The sequence below is a fragment of the Cinclus cinclus genome, chromosome 10 (assembly GCF_963662255.1).
Source record: "Cinclus cinclus chromosome 10, bCinCin1.1, whole genome shotgun sequence".
Taxonomy (NCBI): domain Eukaryota; kingdom Metazoa; phylum Chordata; class Aves; order Passeriformes; family Cinclidae; genus Cinclus; species Cinclus cinclus.
In genome coordinates this window covers 4,586,974-4,610,659 of record NC_085055.1, presented here as the reverse complement: position 1 = coordinate 4,610,659, position 23,686 = coordinate 4,586,974, and the positions used below count along the sequence as shown (strand labels likewise).

General features: G+C 49.0%; 1 protein-coding gene across 5 annotated transcripts in view; it reads left to right on the top strand.

The window, feature by feature from the left end:
• The first annotated feature begins 14,098 nt into the window (after positions 1–14,098).
• TNIK (TRAF2 and NCK interacting kinase) overlaps positions 14,099–23,686 on the top strand; it is a 151,184-nt gene continuing 141,596 nt past the window's right edge. For all 5 annotated transcript variants that reach the window (XM_062499313.1, XM_062499315.1, XM_062499314.1 and 2 more), the window contains exon 1: positions 14,099–14,295. In XM_062499313.1, coding sequence (XP_062355297.1) covers positions 14,239–14,295 — 57 coding nt within the window. In that variant the 5' untranslated portion in view covers positions 14,099–14,238. The remainder of the gene's footprint in view (positions 14,296–23,686) is intronic.

Genomic DNA, 23,686 nt, shown 5'->3' with positions numbered 1-23,686 from the left:
TGAGACTGTCTTGGTGTGAAATTGATGTGAAACTGGAAGTGGTCCTGAACCTAGGGAGTTCAGGTATGGATTTGTAGGAAGGATCCTTACCCTTTTCTACATGGTTGTCCTGATTTGGAGGGGGGATAGAGTTCATTTTTCCTTAGTAGCCAGCAAGTTCTGGTTTTGATTCAAGTAGGGGCCCAACTCGAGGGCACTGTTGCTGCTTTTGCTATTTTCCCTCTCCTACAGGGCCTGACTTTGTTTACATCCATCCCTAAAAGCAGAAGTGAATGCCAGCTTATGGCTATGGCTGGCACTGACTGTGCAGGGAGGCAGGAACACCATGGCAAAACTCCCCCGGACGTTCCCCCGACCAGAATGTTCCCGTTTGATCGCTGGAGGACTTGCAAAGCCTCAATTTGATGGCTCCTTACTGAGCAAGAATGCAGCCCACGCCTGCCCTGAACACAAAATGCCCTTGCCAGAGTGTTTAACAACCTGTTCTTCCCAGGATGGATTTCTCCAGCCATTTCTTGTGCCGAGGCTGTTCCTCCGTCCTCCCACAGGTCAGCTCCTCCATCGTGGATGTGTCCACAGGAATTCCATGCCAGGGGCAGGAGGAATCCTCTCATCCACCCCAGCACCCAGTACATCAGCTCTCTGGCCCTTTGTTGGCTTTTATGCACCGAGCTCTCAATAACACATCAACTTTAATGACTGCCAGCCCTTTGCATGCATGAAATCACTAATATGCTGTAGTTATTTTTGTTCTGAGGAGGAAAGAAGGGAAGAAAGAAAAAAAGAAAAGCTTTCATGAGCCAGGTCTAAGGGTACATGAAGAAACAGGTTTCTTCTCACTGCTAAAAATCAATTTATTTTAGTTTCTCTACAATTGTGTCAGCTCTTCACATTTTCAAGTACAGCTCTGAAGCACTGATGCAGTGGAGCGAAGGTTTGAAGAGCTTGAATCACAACAGCACTGTGAGTGAAATGCTCGATTTTTTTCTTATTGGAAAAATTAAAAGTGACAGCTTCAAAATTGGTTCCACTGCTTTGATTGATTAGACGGAATATTTAGCTCAAAATGATTATGGCAAGATTTTCTACAGAGGCTCATGGCTGGGATGGAAATTAATCTGGAGAAAAGGGGAGGGGGATTTGTTAAAAAAGAAATTATTCTGCAAAGGAAACTGTTTATCCCCAGAATCTGTGATGAGTAATCTCTCCATAGTCAGCCTGATCTCAATAATTAAATATTCTGTGAGTTCCCATTTGAGGACAAAGGAAAGGGGCATGGGGATATAGTATTAATGGGGCTTCACAGGTGTCTATCCCCTGGAGATTCTGATGCCCAGTGGTAGCAGGATGCTGCCAGCGTGCTGCTCAGTGCCCAGCAGGTGCCCTGTCCATATGGAATATCCTGACTTGGAAACCTGCCCTGGGTTAAGGGTTGGTGTTCAGTTGGAGTCCTGCTGGGCAGGTGAGCTGGAGGTCACCCCTTGGGAAGCTGAAGGCCACTGAAGGTGGGCACAAGGGAAGTTCAGGTAAGAGCTGGACCCACCTCTCCAGCTGGAGAATCCAGGGCCAAGCACAGCTTAAAGCAGACACACCACGAGGATGCTCCCAGTGTCTCCAGATGGAGAGCTGCTCTCCAGGATCCATCTTGGAATGGGAGAGCTGAGGCCACCTGGGAGAGAGGGGACAGGCAGGCTGGGCTGTCACCCAGGGAGGTACCAGTAGCAGAATCACAGAATGGTTCAGGTTGGAACAAACCTTAAACCTCATCTTGTTTCACCCTCCACCCTAGGCAGGGACACCTTCCACTAGCCCAGGTTGCTCCGAGCTCATCCAACCTGGTCTTGGCACTCCCAGGGATGGGGCAGCCACAGCTTCTCTGGATACCCTGTGCCTGGGCCAGGCTGTGCCAGGGCCTCACCACCCTCAGAGGGAAGAAATTTTATCTAATATCCAATCTAACCCTACTGTCTTTCAGTTAGAAGTGACTCCCCCTTGTCCTGTCACTCTAGGCTCTTTTTAAAGTCTCTCTCTATCTCTCTTGCAAGCCCCATTCAGGTACTGAAAGGCCATAATTAGGTAATTCCAAAGCCTTCTCCTCTCCAGGCTGAACTATCCCAATTCTCTCAGCCCTGTAACAGAGAATACCTCTATTTCATCTTGTGCTCCATGCTCCATGCCTCTATCCCATCTTGTGGGTCTATCCTGCTGCTGGTGTCTTGCCTTTGCCATTTATCTAATTCATCCTTGTTCCTTTTACTAAACAGGCAGAAAAGCGTTTCTACTCTCTTCACTGGGTTATCTTCCTTATTCCATTCTTTGTCAGACAAATGCACATTAAACAGCCCAGCCAAGCCCAGCAGACTCACAGGCTGGAAGCTGCACATTGTACATCCAAGACAGAAACAGAAAATGGGTCCTTCAGGAGAGGACTCAGGCTGCTTGCCCAGCATTTTTTAATTTCAAGTTCAAAAATAGGTTTGAGACTTTGGGTTGTGTGTTTTGGTATTTTGGGTTTTTTTACATTTTAGTTTTTCACATTTCAGACATGCTTCCTCTTGAAATTGGCACATGGTTTATAAAATAAAATATAAAAGCACTGTAACTGCAGAAATATGAAGTAGGTACTGTATATGGAAGTAATTTAAAGAGGAGTTCGTGTTTTTCTCTATACAGAAAAGCTCCATTTTGACCAGTATCAGATATGGAATAGGGAAACTCTAGAAACAAAGACAGCTAGAGCCACAAGCCACAGCTGCAACCACAGACCAGCACAGCACTTACAGGATGTTTTTCCACGGGTGTCTCCTGTCTCATGCACAGTGAATCGCGGATGATCCCCACATATCTTTTAGGACTGTGTGTTGGCCAGGACATCCTGGCTGGGAAGAGTAATGCAGATGTAACCTGGGTATTTAATCACATATAGGAATTTAGACTGTGTTGGGACAATGTTACAGCAGCCCCAAGGTCACTTTTAGGTAAAAATCCACCTAATTGACAATTTTCACGGATATGTTGCTTTTAGGTAACAATCCACCTGACTGTTCTTGGCCTGACAGCTGTTCTGTCCAGGTGTGTGTGGGGATGCAGAGCCCATGGCTGTCCCTACAGCTCAGGGTCCAGGGCTAAACTGAGCGGAATCTTACAGGGACCACATGCAGTGAGTGACATGTTCATCTCCACACCTGCACTTCCAGTTTGGGTTAAATCTGCCACCAAGACAGTGCCGACTGCAGCTGGGGACACATCTGGAGCCCTGCAAGGTAGGACCTTGGTGGAATTCCCCGTTGTGCTGTTTCCAGGTTTGCTGGGGAGCCTCTGGTCCACCTCGCCCTCTCCTCCAGCATAGCTCATCTCCATCCCCTCCAGCACCAGGCAGGACCGCCTGGAAGCCTGGAGCTGCTCGGGCTCAGCAGTGCTGGGGCCCAATATTGCACTGGAGCACAGCGATGGATTAAATGAAAGAAAAAAGCTTTTGCTGGAGAGATGCTTTCCAGTGGATCCAAACCCTCTCTGAAGCCGAGGGCTGGGTGGCCGCGTTCCTCTAGAGGGTGCTGCGGGCTCAGCTGTGCTCCCCAAGGAGCGGGTGTCCCTTTGCTGGGAGCCCCCATCCCGCTGTGCCGGATCCCTGTGCTCCCCAAGGAGCGGGTGTCCCTTTGCTGGGAGCCCCCATCCCGCTGTGCCGGATCCCTGTGCTCCCCAAGGAGCGGGTGTCCCTTTGCTGGGAGCCCCCATCCCGCTGTGCCGGATCCCTGTGCTCCCCAAGGAGCGGGTGTCCCTTTGCTGGGAGCCCCCATCCCGCTGTGCCGGATCCCTGTGCTCCCCAAGGAGCGGGTGTCCCTTTGCTGGGAGCCCCCATCCCGCTGTGCCGGATCCCTGTGCTCCCCAAGGAGCGGGTGTCCCTTTGCTGGGAGCCCCCATCCCGCTGTGCCGGATCCCTGTGCTCCCCAAGGAGCGGGTGTCCCTTTGCTGGGAGCCCCCATCCCGCTGTGCCGGATCCCTGTGCTCCCCAAGGAGCGGGTGTCCCTTTGCTGGGAGCCCCCATCCCGCTGTGCCGGATCCCTGTGCTCCCCAAGGAGCGGGTGTCCCTTTGCTGGGAGCCCCCATCCCGCTGTGCCGGATCCCTGTGCTCCCTACAGCCACAGCTGGGCTGCGGGACGTGGCTGCAGCTAAAGCACATCACCCCGCCGGGCTGCCTCCTCCAGCCTGGTCCTGCCTCTCTCCAAGGGTGTCCCCCCACATCTGGCCATGCTGCTGGGGGCTCGCAGGTCAGCATCTCCCCCTCCCTCCAAGCACGGTCACGCTGAGACATTTTTAAATTAAGTACTACGTGTACCGTGACTGTTTGGGCTTAAACGCATTCCCTGCCTAACATGTCCTTCCCAAAAGGCTGCGATGGCTCTCCAGTGACTCGCTGCAATATGTATCTTCACTTTGTTTCCTTGCAGACCATATCTGTACGACATCGATTGTACTGGCTAAGAATGCTTACAAACCTATTTCCTGCTACAGGATGATCACATTATACACAATTACACACTCTAGGAATTTCTCCTGAGATCCAGCTGGGTACAGGCTGGAGTGGCGGAGGAGCAGAAGCGTGTGCGGAATAATGAATCATTCATTCAAGCTGCCTTCAAGCTCTTGGGTTCTGCGAGCATGTGGTGAGCTGTTCTAGCTGCTTATTGCCCCAAAAAAGCCTAAATCACCTAAATCATTCCAAATTTGGTTTCCACTCTGTGTACACTTTCTGGATCTTGCCACTTCATTTTTATTATTTTTAGCATACCAGAAAGGTTTGTGCAGAATTTATTCTAAATGTCTCAGCAGGAGAAGTCTCCATGAGCTGAGACATGCTGTTCCAAACAGAGACTTTCTCAGCAGGAGTAAAATTCATGTCCACAAGGTTCCTACCCTCAGAAGAGACACAGTATTGCTTGCCTTGTGGTACTGATGGCAATGGCAGCAGCAGCAGCAGCACCATGGGGCACCTTCCCAGGATCCTGGGATGCCAAGGGATCTAAAACATGATATTTCCCTGGCCTGGAAATCTCACAGCCTTAGATGGGACAGAACTGCCAGAAATCATGGAGATGCTGTTTGCCCTCGAGAAGAGCAAGGATATCTCATGCAGAGTTTTTCTATAAACAAGGAAGCTGATGCTTTTCTTTGACCCATTGTTGGATCTGTCCAGCAAAGCCATGTACTGTAGTGTCACAGGAGGGACATGGAGATGACAGATGGCCATGATGAGGCCCCTGATGAGGAATACAAACCCCATCAAGCTGTGCTGGCTGTCCCTGAGAGCAGGGCACTGGCACAGCCACAGTCCCAGGGCCGCAGTGTGGCACATTGCAACACCCAAAAACCTGACCCTGTACCTTCCTCTTCTTCCTGGCCAAGCTGCTCCAGGAGCAGGTCCTGCCCTGTTTCCTCTGACCTGGTGAAATACCTCCCTGCACGGCACCTCTTCCCTGGTATTCAGCTATGTTTTATCCATTGTTCCATTGTTATCTGCCAGCTCAAAAGGCTGGAGCATGTTTGTTAGCTAAAGAATTCCTTTTAGGGAGCTGGTGGCAGATTATCCTGGCTGTTTCTAACAATGTGTATTCTAAGCTGTCACCCACATTTCCAATATTTTATTTCTGGCAAGGCTACAGCAAGGCTGGAGTGGAACTGAGGGGTTGGAGAGCCCTCCTCATGCTGGGTGGATGATCTCTTTGACCTGAGACCTCACCAATCCCATCACCCCCACCCTCAGGTCACTTGAACTTAACTTCTGTTTCTTTAACCATCTCAGGGATCATACTCTATTGCTTTCCTAAGGCTACAACTTCCAATTGTTTATTTTAACAAAAGACCTGAAAGTCATATATGGACATGTGGTTCCAAGACCTACAAAAGTGCTGAATGTTGTGAGAGCTGGGAGAAAAATCAAGCTAAATGTCTCCAGAGTAACACTTCAGACATGCCATTTGGAAGACCCACCCTTGCCAAGCGGGCTTGTGTACTCCCTTTTGTTCATCATAAGTTTTGCTTATATCAGCCCCTGCTAAGAGAATTTAGCAGAGGACTTACTGGCACTCAGAAATTTTTCTAGTTTTTCTGATGTGGCACATCCACTCACCTGGGTGTGTTTAGCAGGTGCCCAGCATCTTGTGATAATCTGAAGGGACATTTCCCTTCAGTGCCACGTGAGATAATGTCACTTGGACCCCATATGTTTCTTTCTTTCTGACTAAACTGATGTGCTGGTGGTTTTGCTGTGCTTAATCTGAACTCAGTATAAAGCTGATGTGCTCATTATGTTCTCACATTCCTTTATCTACAAAGCCAGGAACTGAAACAAAACACGGGCAATTCTGTAAGGGTGAACACAACTGTTTTGCATGCCTGGAAGAAATTGCTGTCTTACAGTTGTCTTACAGGTTTTTCATTATTTTAATGGGTAATCCCAGGCCAGCTGCATCTCAGCTCTAACACTAGATCAAGTTAGAGACTGAAAAGTAATGAAAAACCAGGCTGAAAGAGGGCCTGTGTGTTTCAGGAGCTCAAGTCCTATTTTTCACAAGCAACCTGGGCTTTTAGCAGCCTAATTGCCATTTACTAGCAGCTGGACTAGCTCTTAATGCTCAGTTTTGCAGGGGAAAAGGCTAATTCCCTTTCAGCGAACAGCATGTGTCAGCTACAGCAAATGCAAAACTCAGACTTTTCTGTGCATGTCATCTGGTGCTTCTGAGAGCTCACAAAGGGCTAAACCCACCACCTGCCTGTGTGGAGGATGGTGGATTTTCTGTCAGGATATGGCTAACCTGCTTCTTAAGATGTTGTGTAAAGCACTGAAACCTTCTATAGCAACTAAATAATTCAGAGAAATTTTGCAGAGAGGTCCCCTGTGGGGCTGTCAGCACCTCCCCTCTGTGCATTTTGGTGAGATGGTGTGGTACAGAATTGCTTTATCCCCTCTGTCCAAGCATGTGGTGAAAGGGGACCAACAGGACACAACTCACCACAATCAGCTTTGGTCAAGTAGGACTTGAAAGTGGGCTGAACCACTGGCTTATTTTTACATTCCACTTGACAGGCACCAGGGAAGAGGATTCTTGCTGTCAGGACAGGTTGGAGCTCTTCCAGTATCCAAGGGCACAAAAAAACTTCCTGCCTTTGCCACTACCCCAAGCCTTTCAGCTGACTCCTGGGCAAAGGCAGGGTTAGAAAAGCACCATACCAAAGCACCAGTAATAGAGCAGTGTGTGTACAAACAATGTGCATGGAATTTGGAGATGTATCAGCTTTCCAGAGCCCTGCACTGGACATGGCTGGAGCACCTCTCTGACAGCCTCGGACAGCAGCAATGAACATAGAAGTCAGTCTTCAATTGCTGTCATCTGCAGTGTGTCTCTTTCCAGTCTTCTCCATGTGTTTTTGAGAGTCTTGTAACTCTTGGGGGGTGGCAACAGTCTGGGCAACCTCTGTGCAGGCTGCAGTACTGCATGTGCTAAGAGCCACAAGCTGAGAAACACAAATTTCTGAGTTAATTAAATATATAATGACACTTTTAAAAGTCTCTCTAATACTCTGGCTGCTTTGAGCCTGTAGGGGACAAAATTTCAAAGGAAATGTTTTGGCTTATCCCTCCCACTCAGAACTGGTGCACAGAGGAACTGGGTCTCAGTAATGACTTTGTCATTTGGGGTTGATATAATTTTATTACGAAAAGTTCTCCTGAGTGTCCTGTCTATTCCCAGCTGATGGTTCCCTTGTAGTAACCTACTCGTGAGAGCCCAGACTGCAGGCTCAGATGTGGGCAGGGGTTCCCACTGCTCTGAGGATCAGCCCACTCTTTTCTGCTCTCTTAACTGAAGGTGTAGTCACTCCACTGAACACGCAGAATGCCTTCAACAGATATTTGCAAAACCACACAGTTTCCTGCCTGGTGTTTTGGTAGTTGTTCAGAAATCACATGTTAACACTAAAGTCATCAGCTTGTTTAAATGTACCCATTTTATTTTGATCTATATATCCTGTGCTGAACCAAGTGTGACTGTGCTTTTCCAATCTTGGATGCTCCCTCATTCCCAGGTTTCTACTGACCGGTGGGATGTTGCACAGCTAGGAGGACCCTTGTTCCTTCCTCCTGGGTTTGCCTCTCATGAGTAAAGATGTATAAATCAGTATATATAAACTCCACAGGACCTCCTGGGCCCGAAGCCAGCCTCCATCCACATCCCTGCAGCAGAAGGCCTTCCATATATAAATCCAGACTCAAGTGCCTCCTCTCTGAGATGGTAGAGTGGTATTTTTGGGTGTTCTGGTAATGATTTTCTCTTCCAGCACGTCAGAAAGCCCATGCCTTGATATGCTCCATCCGTTTCCTAAGCGTACAGCATATCTTACCTTTGGTGAATATTTGTGTGAGCTTTTTTAAGCTTTTCCTTGTTATGACAGGACCTAGAACATCCCCCTCCCTCTTGTTTTTTTTTTTTTTAAACCATTTTCATCTAATTCCAGGAGGAGTGCTTTCATAGACTGCCACATCTCCATGAAGGCATGAGGAAGTAAACACCTCTGAGTGAAGCCTCCCCAGAAAGGCAACAGCAGTTGGCTCAAACCTCATCTTCCTACTCATACCCTCACACTTTAAGCACTACTCAGACGATTACTTTGAGTTGCTTTAAGTACCTCCAGTTGTTTTCTGACTTGTTTCTTCTTTGGGCATTGATGATGAGTGGGAAGCCTGGAAACACTTGCAAAACATGTTCTGTAGTTTAACCTTTCTTTCTAGTTTAAACTATTCTTTTTTCTTATATTTTTAAAATTGTGTGTGTGTGTGTGTGTGTGTGTGTGTGTGAAAGACTTATACCTTTTGCAAGGGAAAATGGCAAGTATTCAACACGCTCCCAACAAGGCAGAAGCATCGTGTTTGTGGCCCTATCTTCTTAGTAGTAACAAATCTCACAATCCATGTTGAAGACACTGATCATTTTTTAAAAAAGGGAAATCTGGAAAAATAAATATGCCAAAGAGGTTATGGACCTGTATTGTCTCCAGTCTCACAGGTCTTGGAGAACCCTGTATGCTTGGCTGACACCGAAGCCCTGTGGGACCTTTGTTGTCAACACCTCTGCCAACTGCAGTTCCAGTTTTGTAACCCCTTTCCTGAGGAGAGATGTCAAACCCTACCCACACCTCAGGATAGATTATAATTTTAAAAAACCAAAAAACCTCACTGTTCCTGAAATGTGTCTTAATTGACTCTCAGCAATTTGCATTTGACAAAAGATAGAAGCCAGTTTCTCTTGTTCTACTGATCTGTGCTTCATGCCAGATGGGGGTGGCTTCGGGTCAGGTGTTTCCCAGACCTGGGGCTGTCTTTGGGATGCAAGGCAACCCAGGAGAGAAAAGGGAAAGAGAGAAAATAAATACTGGTTGGCTTAGGGTAGCTCAGCTCCAGACTTATCCACATATAAAACGTATTGGGATGATAAATAATTTTGATAAAAGGCACTTGACAAATGGAGCAGCTGTTCCACCCCATGGATGGGGCTGTAAATCCAGTATTTATGGGCAGGGGCTCCCAAAGGACTTCCCTGCTGTGGCAGGTGGGTTCTGGGGAATGTCCCTATTCTGGCAGCTCATGCATTCTGCATCTTACACATACTAATATCATCCCTGAGATCCAGGCAAAGAAAGGAGAGATTAGTATTCCTTAGAGGGACTGTGGGGACACGGTTTGCTGGGGGCAAGGCCACGTTAGGTTTTCTGCAAGCAGTGCAAAAATGAGGTTTTGATTGGTTTCTAACCAGTCACAATTGGCACATTTTAAATGACTATAAAAGACCTGACACCCTCCTGAAGAGCAGGGTTGCCCTTTAATGTTTGTTTTTTTCTTTGTAGAGGAGGCATAAAGGAAAGAGGTTAATTGACAAAACCAAGTCCTGCATCACTAGTGTGGCAGGTTCCCAAATAGCAACATAAAAACATATTGCCAAAAGGACATGTTAGACCCCTGATGCTACAGCCAGGCTGAGGGGAGAGACATCAGTGCCTGCTACATCTGTTTGGGAGGCACACACATTATTACATACAGCTGTGCTTTATCTAAAACCTGAAATTTTACATTTAAATTTTAGCATTCTGGTAAATAATAAAAGGGTGTGCATGCTTGCCACCCTGGAGAAGCCTCCTTTAGCTCAGGCCAGGCACAGAGGCACATAAACCAGGCAAGGGCACAGCAAGCACACCTGCTGCTTTTAGCACTGTGCTGGGGGTGGCTTCGAGGCTGATGTGTCTTTGGTGGCTTTGGCCCACGGTGGCAGCCCTCAAGAGAAGGTAAATGCAATGACAACAGAAGGGGGCATAAAGAAAACCCTGTGCTGGTCCGCAGTGTCAAATATTTTGGGGAAGAACAGCAGCTTGGACAGGGGCTGGAGGTTAGTTAACCTCCTGGAAGTGAACCATCCCCTGTCTCTTTCCCCATGGTTCCCCATGAATTTGCTATTTGAGTGCAACACTGTTCCCTGGTATGAACCTGTAGAAGAAGAGTTCTCCAAAGAGTCTTTGCTGATTTTCCATTTATTCCCCCATTGCAGTGATTACAGGGGTTTGTACTTACACAATGCTTAAGTAAGGGAGTGATGAACCATTTACAGGGGATTTTTCTTTTGTATACAGCTGTAGGAAAAATCCTGGCAGCAGGGTTCGTTCGCATAGTCCTGCTCTGCTCCAAGGATGAAATGGAAAAACACTTCTCTCCCTGGAGAGGAACCCACATCAGCAGGAGGATGAACAATCAGTAAGTGATAATGAATCATTTAAAGTGCATTTGAGATCAATAGATGTAGGTTAGGACACATGTAGCCAGTCATTTCTGAATCTGTTTTAACACAGCTGCATGTTAGCCTAAACCTCAATTATCATGCATTTTATGGATATAAATTTTTTAGCATTCCCTGTTCAGTTTGGGCAGAGTCCTTTAAGTGCTGTCTTATGTGGGCTACCAGTGGGGTAAACTAGCCTGGACTTAGGACACCAGAAAAATTAGGGCCATGTGGTCACAGAATTATTGTGGAATAAATCATATGTTGGGGCCCAAATGTGCCTCCTTGTTTGCTTCATTCCTCTTGATCATCTTTTGAAGAATGATCCAAAGCCCAAAGCACCTGAAGCTGTTGCTAATTGGGCAAGGACTTATGTGTCACTTAGATTTACTCATTCTACATACACCCCCTCACAGTGTAATTAACAGTGATGGCACTGTTAGATAATTAAATGTAGTTTTAGGCAGAGGTCAAGTGACCTGGATAGTTTATATGGGGACTGATGCCCTTCAATGAGTAAATCAAAAATAGTGATCTCAGGGTCCCCCACTGCTGACAGCAGAGCTTTGGGTCATTAAGGTGCTCATTGCTCACCAAGGCCTGTAGGAAATACAGCATTTTCCCATTTGCTCACTTTCCAAATGGAAATGAAATAGGAAAAGCAATGACCTGTCACAGAACGATCCCAGTGTCTGTGGCAGTAGATATGGAAATAGAGCTGACAAGGGATGTGGGGGCTCAGCTGGGAGGGCTGTGTGCTTTTCCCATGGTTATTGCTTAACGAAAGATGGAATGTGGTAACACAATTCCTTTATCTGGCTCGGTGGTGCCCTGCCCATGCTGCATCTCACCCATAGCTGTGCCACTGCTGGCTGGAGCTGGTGTGACACAGCAGGGTCTGGCTGCCATGCCCGGGGGGACCTGCCAGGTGGGAACTCAATTTCGTGCTGAAATGACTCATGGAAAAATATTTTGAGCCGGTTCAACTGAGTGCTTTGTTTTGAGTCACAGTGACTGTAACTGCAAGGTTTGTTTAGATGCTCCCGGCAGAAAAAAAACAGTGTCCAGAGAGACACAGATAGATTGGTAAATACATAACTAAAAGAGTAACATACTGGAAGCTTAATTTTTTTAATGGAAAAAGCTTCCTACAAAAAAAAATGACTGCTCAGTTTAAGCGTTTTCTGCAGCCTGGCTGGGCACCAGTACAGCCCACGTAGCAGCCCTGGTATCCAGATGTCACTGGGTGCACATCTCCCCTCCAAGGCTCCGATTTTGCTCCGAGCAGCCTGGAAACAGCAGCTCTCTCTGGGATTTTCCTGTCACTTCCCTCTATCACTTCATGCATTTCTTATTTCAGTGATAACAGGAGGGTCCTCTACATTTTTCCCATTTCTATAGGCAGTGGATAGATCATAATTAAATCACAGTTTAGCTTGGGACTTGGCACTCATGCTGAGGATCAGGACAATCTATCTATTTGCAGGATTAGACATACACATACACACACACACACACACATACATATATTAATCCTTATGTTTTTCACAAATAATCCTGTGTGTTCTTGGATGGAAAGCACATTAGAGCAAGCCAGCATCCTTTCATCCTGTTTGTTCCTCCCTTCTCTCCCTGAGAACAATGACAGCAGGAGGAAGTCTCGCATTGGTTTGCTACCAGTTTCCAGGCAGTTTTGCTTCCAGCTCCCCAACTACAAGCGCAACGTTGCAATCCCTGGGCTGGAACAGACACAGACAGCGTCTGGTCTAGAAAAACACTGCAAAAGATAGGGCAGTTTGTTGAGTTTAGCATTTTGATCAAATTTACCTCTTTATATGTGAGTGAGGGCTATTGACTGTGCACGGTATTAAGGATGATGTGTAGCTTGGGAAAAGGGGTTAAATGAAGGCAGGCTGCCGTCACTGCGGGTGATGTGCAGCCCCATGCGACTTCCGCTACCTGCCACTTGGGCAGTTCATTACCAAAAAATTCACATTCTGCTGCGCGCTCGCAGCCCTGCAAGCTGAAACGCCTGCAATCAGGATTAGTAAGTGATAAGGCAGTGATGCAGTTCCCCCAGTGCGGGCTGCACAGCGAGCCGAGGGCAGGGGCAGCACCAATCCTGCTGTTTTTGGGGAGGTTTCAGCAATTCCTTCTGGCCTTCGGTCGGTCCGTGTCCCGCAGTCCTGCCTGCTGAGGCTGCACCTCCCGCACCAGCAGCAGCACGCAGCCTCCCCACAACTGCAAGACTGTTTGTAACACTATTTATTATTACTTTCTGGAGCACATCTCCCATCAGAAAGTGTAAGAAAATCCCATCCGCCTGCCAGTTGACTCATGTGTAGGGTTTCCGCTTCCCAGATCTGCATATTGTAAGCTCCTGACACAAGTCGATGTTGTAAGTACAGCTTCCATACGGTTCCCTCAAAGGCAACAGATTTTTTTGTACATATATATTTATATACGGCACCTGGTTTGGCAGGAACCACATCCGAAAAAGGGAAATAAGGAAAACTAAAAGCTGACTCTACCTAGCTATTGCTGGCTTGGGAGACGGTTTGGCCAATTCCACACACGGCATCAATCTCTTGTTCCTACTTAGGATCAGCACGGGAGTCGGTAGGGCTGGGATTGCTCCCGAGTGCCGGGCGAACAGGTCGAAAACAGGTCAGCAAATCCAGGTGTGACACCTGGATCCAGCTGCAGAAGGGCCAAATCTCACCGAGCATCCCGAGGAACAAACACAAAGCAGGGAGACGACTGCTCCCCTGGCCATGGCGCTCCCCACACCTTCTGCCTGGCAGAATTTGGGTTCAGCACCTGAAACGGAGTAGCTTTCCCCACCGGACCTGACAGGCACCACAGCCGGGGTCCTGAGCTGCGGGAAGCCAGGCGGCCTGGACCCCTGCGCCTTTCCGCCTGGCATCAGCCTGGATGCCCGCTCCGCGCGTTTGTGCGCCACCGGGCGCTCGCCCCCTCCCAGAGTGCCGGTGCCACCGGGTACCCCGACCCCGCGCCCCCCGTGGCCACCGCGGCGCGTCCCGGCTCCGCGCAGCCCCCGCCCGTCCCTGAGGGGCTCTGCCCGCCCCCGCGCGGCGCCGCCCCCTGGCGGCGGGTCGGGCGCCGCCCCCGCGGTGACAGACAGGGGCGGCGCGGGGCCGTGCGGGCGCGGCGCGGTGCGGGGCGGGCGCGGCGATGCGCCGCCGCCGCCGCCATCCCGGCGCAGCCCGCGGCGAGCCCTGCCTGCCTGGCCGCCCCTAGGCAGCCGCGCTGCGGGCGGAAAGGGCAGGGGCGGCGGCGGCGGCGGCTTCTCGTTCCCGGCGCCCCGCATGAGGAAAGGCGTTAAATAGCGCCAGCGCCGCGGCGGCCGCCACTGCCCGCTCGGTGGCGGCGGGGCCGCCTGGCCGGCGGCGGAAATATGGCGAGCGACTCCCCGGCGCGGAGCCTGGACGAGATAGACCTCTCGGCGCTGCGGGTGAGGCGCGGGGCCGGGGATCGCGGGGAGGCACGCGGGAGCGGAATCCACCCCCACCCCCCCCCCCCCCCCCATCCATCCGTCCATCCATCCATTCATCTCTGCATCCATCCATCCCCGGTGGCGGGGAGATGGGGCTGGGGGTCCCCGGCGCTCGGTGTGTGTGTGTGTGTGATGTGCGCCTGCACGTATGTAAATGGAGGTAGATAACCGTGTGCGCGTGCATGTGCGTGCCCGCCGCCGCGTGTGCGCGCGCCCACACGTGTGTGCATCCGCACATGTGTGTGTTTGTGTGTATTATGTGCGTGCGTATATATGTGCATGTGCCCGCCGAGAGGGGCTGCGGGCACGGCCGTGCCCCCGCAGGTGTGTGCGTGCCCGTGTGCGCGCAGCGGGGACGCGGGTGCGTGCGGCCCGGCGGGTCCCCGCGCCGGGGGAGCGGGGCCGGTCCCACCCGGACACCCCCCGGTCTCCGCTCTGCCGCCGGGCAGCACGCGTGGGCAGGCGGACGCGCAGGGATCGCGGGGCCGGGCATCGCCGGGGTGCGGGGCTGCGGCCCCAGACCCCGTTTTCCCCGCAGCCTCTCTCCATCCCTCTCCCGGTGTGTCCCTGCGCGCTGACTCCTCCTCACCCCGCTGGAAAATGAAGCCCAGCATGTACCCTTGAAATGTCAGGCTCGGCAGACGTGTCAGCCTCGGCGCGGGCTGTGGCCTCATGTCCCCCCGGTCAATTTCTCCTGTAACTTTCTTCTCTTTGCCCCTTTCTCCGTCTTTCTGGCCGTAAGAACAGCTCGCTGGGAACGAGCTTGGGGAGTCATTGAGAGAAACAGCATTTATGCGGGAGGCAGCTGCCACGCTGCTCCTTGCAACCCGCTGCATACACAAATAAATAAAATCAAGCAGAATCCGCTGAAGACTTGAACAAGTGCATTTTTAGAACTATTACTTGCTTCAGTGCAAGGAAAAAAAAAAGAGAAGTCTATCTTTATTCACTTGCCCTACTTTCTTTCTGGTGAGTTTCTGGTTGATTAATAGTGTAAATGATTGCTCAGCAATACACGGTGTAGATGAGATTGGAATAGGCGAACCATCTGCCTTCAAAACAGACCTGGAGCTGGTTTCCCTCTTAGGTGGAAGGTGCCTTGGGAGAAAGATTGCTGAAGCCAGTGGAGTTAATCCAGGAGAACAGTATAATTTGGGGGGGGGGGGAAGGGGGCACTCTCTTTCTTCCCTGCCGTCTGTTTTATTTTTTATTTTAATTTTTTTTAACATATGTGCTGGGAAATGCATTTGAACTAGGGTACTATTTCTTTTTAAAACCATATCCACGCGTGCTGTTGTTTTTTTTTTGTTCTCCCCCCCCCCCCCCCCCCCCCCCCGTTTGTGGCTTTTTAATAGCAATGCACACCAGATACAGCTAGGGTTTTGTTTTCACTTTAGGAGGAAATGTATATTCCCTCCCTCCCCCCCTCCTCCCGGGACCCAGCGGCAGTGCCTGGTCGGTGAGCAGAGCAGTGCTGGCATTTCAGGGTAACCGGAGACAAGAGGACCTGAAACCCCGACCGACAGCGGGGTGGGACAGCAAAACCCTGCTCCCCCCACCCCAAAACCCTGCTCCCCTGCCCAGCAGTGGCCACTCTGCCAGCACAGGGCTGCTGCCACTTGGATCTCTGCCCCCTCTCAGGGGGAGAGACCTGCTGTGGCACTTTCCTGTAAATGATGAGAGATGTGGTGGATTGCGAGTGAGACAAGAATAGGAGCTTAATTTGCCAAGGAATAGATCTTCTTCTAAACTAAGCTGCTCCAGTACTCGGAATAATTGTTAAAGGTCGTAAATTCAGCAGATAGGGCACGAAGTGTGAATCGTTCCGTGGGGTCTGAATCAGAAATCAATAGTAAATTTGCTGCCTGAGCACAAAACATGGCAGGGAGGAGTAATTCCCCAAGCCTTGCAAAATTTTTATGTATTAGAAAAGAAGTGTCACATTGCTGAGGGTTTGTAGATGAGTCTGGGTGGAGGAGATGTTGCTCTTGTGCTGCTTGTGTGTTTAAAGGGGTGAGGGGTGACTCTGTAATGCTGTGGGAGCAGGTAGTGACTCAAAACTCTGGCAAAGGGGATGGTTTGTTCCTAGCAGTGAGGAAAGTAAGTGTTCAGGACGCTTATCTCCAAGTTTGAGTCACTGAAGCGTTCCAGGAGGCTGGGGCTTATGAACCACAGGCAAATGTGTGTAAGAAAGGTGAACCTTTGACTGCCAGTTTGCCCACTTCTTTGCTTTGGCTTCCCTCCTCCTGTCCCAGGGAAAGGAGGTGGATTTGCAGGATGGCAGTGTGCTGTTTGAAAGCTGAGCACAAGCAGAACCCTGCACACCATCATTCAGTTCAGTTTGCCGCTGCCCACGGGCTTATGGGGTGGGATTTGTAGATCTGGGCTGGAAGGTGACAAGGGAGGCGGCAGGAGCTCCTGCTTTTGCCACACTGTAGAGTTTATTTTGGCCACGCGGTTGGGCTCCACCGCAGCAGTGCATCTGCTTGATGTGCTGGAGGCTGGGCAAGGAACAAAGCACTGAATTCTGATTAAAATGCACAGCCTGGTGCATCGAGTAAGCGCACTTGGGGCTGGCTCCTGCCTTCTCTGTGACATGCTTCTATCCATCAGTGGGCACCGTGCTCATTGCTGTGGTACCCAGCAGTGCCCCTGTGGGTGCACAGGACTGAACGTGCCAGGGTAGGAAGGATTCTTAAACCAGAGATCTTCCAGTGGTGGTGCTGGTAATGAGGATCGTTAATGTTGCAGAAAACTGTAATTTAAAACAATGGGGCTATCGAACAGGTAGCACTGCATATTATATACTGGCAAAGGGATAAGATAAACTACATTATAATGTTCTTTTGTATGGCTAAGGAGATATTTTTGCTAGTCCACTCAGAATGTTTAATAGCTGGATGACCTGGCAGTGTTATTAGCAGAATAATGATTAACATGGGGATTCGCACAGGCTGTTGACAGGCATGTTGGGGAAGCAGATTTTTGCAATAAAATGAGAACGAGCATGAGGACGGATGCAGTGGGCCATGGTCTCTGGTGGTAAATGCACAGCTGATCCCAACAGGAGAGAGCAGAAAGATGGGCTTGGCTTGGTGTTTTTTCCTCTGCTTTTTTTTGTCTCAGCAAATGCAAGAGACTGTCATCTCTTGCTAAAGGCAGTGGCCTTGATCCTTCTCAAATATTCAGGTCAATAGCTTTTCCTCTGCTGCATCCATCTGCAGGGCTGGGCCTCTGGCTGATGCAGTGGCAGTGGGCTCTTCTGCAGTAGCTGCCACAGCTGGATTCATCTGAGTTGCTTTGCAAGGTGTGTGGGAGGCTATAAAAGATCTCAGGGAGGAAAGCCTTTCCCAGGAAGCTGATAACCCCTGGGTTGGTTCTGGCTTGGGGCCAGCAATCCCCTCTGCTCACAGCTGCTCCCTGTCTGGCTGGCAGGGGCTAGCCCTGGGCATAGGGCATCGAGCTCACCTGAGATGTATAGCTTGGCTGAGGGTTTCTGCAAGGCAGGGAGTTTAAAAAGAGCCTTTCTGGGGAAGAAGCAATTGTTTTCTTCATGTACCTGGACGTTGCTTTTGTTTTGAGCTCATTAACAAACCCCAGGCTTTTGTTATTTGCTTTAGTGAAGTGCTGACCATGCACTCTCTGGAAACTGTATCCTAAAATTTTATGTTGTTTTGGAAAAGCCTGGCCTTTAGTGCTCAGGCTTGGAGAGGAGACAGCAGAGAATTTAAGGATCCGGTGAATATTAGCTGTTGCTGGGAAGAGTTGGATGAAACCCAAAAATGTCACTACTCTTCCTTTAGCTTGCTTTGTGTAGAAGTGAAGTTTCAGTGGCCCTTTGTTTGCATTAGTTGATCACTGTCAATGAAGATAAAAGCTGACATATTAAAAAACCCATAAAGCTCAAACATGCTGGCATTGTCCTGTTTCTAGAACTTTGTCAGTTTATGGCATATTTCAGCATCATTAAAGATTTAGGAGAATCTAATGGGGGGTAAGCACTGCAAGCCACCACTCAGGACCGTTGCTCTGGCAGCATTATTTTAGGTTTCTTCTTCCAGCACCTTTTAAAGAAAACTCTGTAGCTCAACAGAATTTGGGCAGCTTTTGTAAAGGTCATCTTGCTAAATAGAAAGACTACCTGAAGGTAGTTTTTATCTGCCAGGCTTGTAGGTGTAGTGGTACAGTCTGCATGGGGTGAGGGAAGAAACAGTTTCCATTTGATCTGTATGTAAATCCCCATGGATAAATCACTGAGCTATGGAAGAGTTTTCCTTGGAAATCATCATTCATGTGATGCCAGGTCAGGCAAAAGCTGTGATTACCTTCTGGGCTCAGGCTCTGAGTTGCTCCCTGCAAACCCTTGCCTGACTCTTCCTAATGCACCCTTACCCTTTGCAAGGGTAATTATAGACACCAGTGGGAGTTCTGTGCCTCGGACCTGCAGACCAAGGACCGGGTATTGATCCCCATCTCATTTCATAGACAGGGGTAGAATCCTGCTAGATTTCCTGTGCTTCCCCAGGTAAAAAACTGCCAGCAGGCAGAAGGGCGCACGGTGTGCAGAAACAGCACTGGCAAAAACTCTTGTGCCTTGGGGTGTGGAGGATGGTGTTGAGGATTCAGGACCTACCAGCTGAAGGCAGCTGCATGCCCTGGGCTGCCAGGGGAACACACATGATGTTTTCCCTTGCTGCCAGCTACAGAAAAGACCAGGAACCTCATGGAGTGAAAGGCAGACCCCCATTCACTCTCCTAGGACTTTGGCTGATCATTTCTCCCTGCTGGTGATCTTTCTGGCCCTGACTGCTCTGCAGGTGTAGAGCCTCCATCACATGAAGTTTCCATTTGCTGATGCTCAGGTGCCTTCTTTGTTACCTTTCACACAGCCATTAAAGCAGGGTGCAGATTAAAACCTGCAAGCCTAAGTGATTGGTAGCTCCACTGAATGAGAGGTTGTGTTTCCCACTTAGAAAGCCAGTAGCTTTAATTTCCTTCTCCCCAGCCCCCTTCTCCTGTCCTGTTTTGTCACTTTGAACTGTGGCTGCACTTTGAAATTGATGGTCAGTCTGCTCTGGGCTCCGGAAAACAATTTACATAAGTGAGATTTGATGTTTTCCATGTAAATAGCTTAAGTTTTCTAAAGGAGTGCTGGCTAAGGAACATGGTCCTTGGAAAAGGGATATTCCTCCTATCCCTGCCTTCCTTCTCCATGCTGGTTTCTAGATGAGCCCTGTGAGGGGCTGAGCATCCCCTTCCTGCTGCAGGATGAGGATGCCCAGCACGCTGGCCTCCAGCCCTGGTAAACTCCTGCAAAGGCTCATTAGTGAAAGGAGATGAAAAACCACCAAGGTTGGAAAACACTGACAAGAAGTTTAGTTAGACTCAGTTCTATCTCTCTGCACGCCTGATTTTTATTTTGTAATGGCCAATCAGAAAACCTTTCCCTTTGATCCAGAATGTCACTTTTCCATGTTAATTTGGTGCAATACTTGCCAGAAGTTCAAGGTTGTGTGTTGGTAGTAAATGATGATAATCAGCACTGGAATGGCTAGATGGGATACCAGCTCCTGCTTCCATCCGAGGGGAGCCAGCAGTGTGTCCTGCCCCACACTCAGAATCTGAGTTACCCTGACCAGCAGAAGGTGTTCCCTTTGTTGTGCTGTGGGTAACCAGCTCTGCCACAGGAATCCTGCTAGATATTGATGGCTTAGTGCAAATACCATCCACTGCCAGTCAGTGAGGAGTCACCTGGGTAGGTGGGACACGGTCACATCTTTCCTATGGATGCACTCAGGTGAAAACAGCCCTACCCTCTGGCAGGCACGGTCCCTGCCTGGTTTGTGCAGCTGTGAGCATTGAGCTGCTCCTCTGAGCAAAGCCTGAGCAGTGCAGGTTCAACATCCTCTTGGTTCTGAGTGCTCCTGAGGGTGGGTGTTTCTGCTTGTGTGAGTGCACCTGTGGTTTTCAGCTTCAGAGTGCACAAAACCTTTTGTTACAGTTTTTGCTTGTTCCCCCCAGCAGTGGCATTTCTGGGTGCAGAATGTGTTGCTTTCAGAACAGTAAATTGTTCTAAAAGCAGTGCTCTTTAAAAGCCAGAGGTATTGTCTCACATGCATGTTCCTTTATAAGCTAATAAGAAAAGTAAAAAATTTATGTGTCTGACAGTCTCCTCTCCCCTTTTAAAAATTTTCTTTTCTCATAATTTTGAAACTCAGCAGGAAAAAGCCTACTGCCAGCTGAGTCATGTGCCTAGTGCATGACAGAAGTGACTGTTTGGGATCATGCCCTTAATCTGCTGGATGGTGACTTTAGGATGCATTGGAGGTGGTAGAGCCTTTGCTGAGGGAAAGATCGCACAGCTTGAGCCTAATAAAATGTGTCTAATAACTGCTGTAGCATGCTATAGAAATACAAGAGATCAAAGCTCTGGAGGCATTTATTTTCATAATTTGTGGGTCACATCCTTGCAGGACTAATTGGGTGCTGTTTGATGTCCAGGCAACAATAGAAATCTCCCTGTACATCAGAGTATATTTGTCTCTTCCTCTTTCTTTCATACAAAAGCATAAAAGCTTAGTGTGATTTTGAGATAAACTGGTGAAAGTGAAGGCACAGATCACCTCCCTGCCTCACTGCAATCTTTCTTAGCAGTATTAAGAGGGTAGTGAGGCACTGGAACAGGCTGTCCAGAGAAATGGTAAGTGATTCTTGCACAGAAGTGTTCAAGGTCGGGTTGGATGAGGCTTGGAACAACCTGGTCTAGTGGGTGCCATCTCTGCCCATGGTGGGGGATGAGCTTACAGGTCCCTTCCAGCCCAAACCATTCTATACATCTATTACACTGGGGCCATATAGCTGATACAGTGACCAAAACAAATGTGTTTACTTGCCAGGTGTTGATTGTTTTAGTTAACATTGGTGCTTTGGGAGCACTAAGCCTCCAGGTGTTGCCTACTGCTCCCCAAGCCGTGAGGCAAGATGAAACCAGAGAATGAGCTCTGATGGTGCAGCTCAGTGCACCTCCCTAGCTGTGGCTCCCGAGTTGTGAAACTCTGGTATCTCAGTACTGTGTGTGGTCACCCCCAAAACACAGCAGGTCAGATTTGCTGTGGGTTTTGCAGGGCACTTACAAAGGTCTTTTATTTATATGTATTAAAATAATGTATACAAATATAAATAAGTCTAACTGTTCCCTCTTGAGTGGAACAGGACAGCAGGGTGTGGTTATGAGTGGCACAGCTTGTGTCCCTGTACCTGGCACATAATCTTCAAAACAGGCCAGAATTTTCCAGGCTACTCACTTAGATGGGAGATGCCAAAATAGCTGTGAAACATGGCTGGAAAGGAAGGTGCAGTGCCCATAAACTTGTGGGGTTTGTGTTTTATGCTCCCACTGAATACTCATGGTAGGTATTTGGGGAAGGGGCTTCTCTCGTGTGTCTGCAGGTGCCACCATTTGGGGGGGAAAGAAATACGGGTGTGCAAGGCAAATGTTTTTGGAGAAGAACCAGAGCCAAAGCAACAAAATGAAAAGGACTTTAAATGCATTTTCTGGCCATGCAGACAGGCTGTCTTCAGTGCAATAAATCTTCAGCCTTTATGTATTGATTAGCTTCAGTAAATAGTGTGATGACTCTGCTCTTCCCATTGCTATTCTGTAGGGATCGGTGTGTTAGTATGGCTGAAGAGGCTATAATAGCTAAATGGGATTCCAGTAGTGAGAGCAGTTTACAAATGCTCTCCAAAGTGATCCTCGCAGACGGTTTGACTGCTGTAAATGTAAACAGAATGCTCCACTGGTGACCAGGCTCGTAATGGCTGTGTTTTCTAACTGGCAAAACTGTTCTCTGAGCCAAGAATGTGCCGTGCCCTGGCAGGGATGCTGTCTGCACCCAGTCCCCTGGTTGGGGACCTGTGATGGATACATCCTGAAGAGGAGAGGCTGAAATATGGAGCTGCCTGGCGCTAGAAAACGGAAAATGGCTGAAAATGCCCCTTTTTACATCAGCCATGAATAATTTCTTCAATATTCATATGATACTGGGCATAGTTTGAAGTGATTTTTTCTTGTTGAGCTTTGCCCCTGCTCTTGGAGCCAAATGTGTGATGTGGCAACCTGAAGGTGGTTGTGTTTGAGCTGTGGGCAAACACCAGGTCCCTGAGCATTTGCTACAGTAAAGCATGAACAGAGCAGGAAGATGGTAGGGACAGCAGCTCATTGTCCTTTTGGAGCAGCAATGGATGGATAGATGGATGGATGGAGAGAGAGCTGCTTTACCTGTTCGTTACCATAGCAGAAAGCCCATCCAGAAGACTTTCCATTGGCATCTCTGTTTTGTGACAACCTGTAATGACACCCTGCTGAAAGAGCTCTTCCAGAGGTAGTTTGGACCAAGAGCTGAAATCCCAGGTTGCTCTGGAGACAGTGGAAGGAAAGATAGGATGTAGCAGATGTAAAATTAGCATAACAATACACCTTTAATTCAACTTGAAGGAAATAATTGAAGACTAGTTGTCACTTACACTTGTGACCTCTGCCAAGATGACTCACACTGCAATATAATATGAGTCACTTGTTAATGATGGCCTGTTAAGCAGAAAGTGCCAAATCCCTGTAACTTCTTCACTGTGTTCCGTAAAAGCCAGGATGGGGAACGGTGTTCAGGATATTATTGCCTAGAAGTAACTGATACTTAAGAGCACACCTTTACTTGGCTCTGGGTGACTGGCATTAAAAGGCAAAGGTCCTGAGCAGAAATGCTGCTGCTTCTTTGGCCTTAACAGAGTCACAAAACACCATGTAGCTCTCCTCCCCTGTGCTGCCTGTACATGCTGTTGCCCGAGGGTGGGGACCCTGATAACTCTCCTTCCTGCCAGATGGCTCAGCTGGCCAGAGGTCAAGTGCTTGCTGGTGGGATAGAGGGTGGGAGGGAGGTGGGTGAATGGGTGCTGAGCTGTGCACAGGGCATGAAACCTCTACAGAGCATGGGGAGGGAGGTCTTGGAGGCATCCTGACTGACGGAAGAAAGTGAAGGTAGGAATAAAATACTCTGTGGGAAGGTTGCTGGGGTACCAATGATACAGAGCCTTGGGCTGGAAACTTGCAGCCAGGAACCAGGGGGAGAAAAGTGAAGAGCTGCAGCCTGTGGCCCTGTGGTCCCGTGAAGTGAAGGCTTGACCAGGCACAGCTTCCCCATGAACTCCTTTGCCTCTGACGTGCAAGAAGTTTTTTATGGCCTTAGGAACTCGCTTAGGTGCTCATACAGCAATTGACTCCAGCGCTTACTTGTTAATCATCTACTCGCTGTATGAAATGCTTCCTCTTACTGAACTAGTGTTTTTCCTC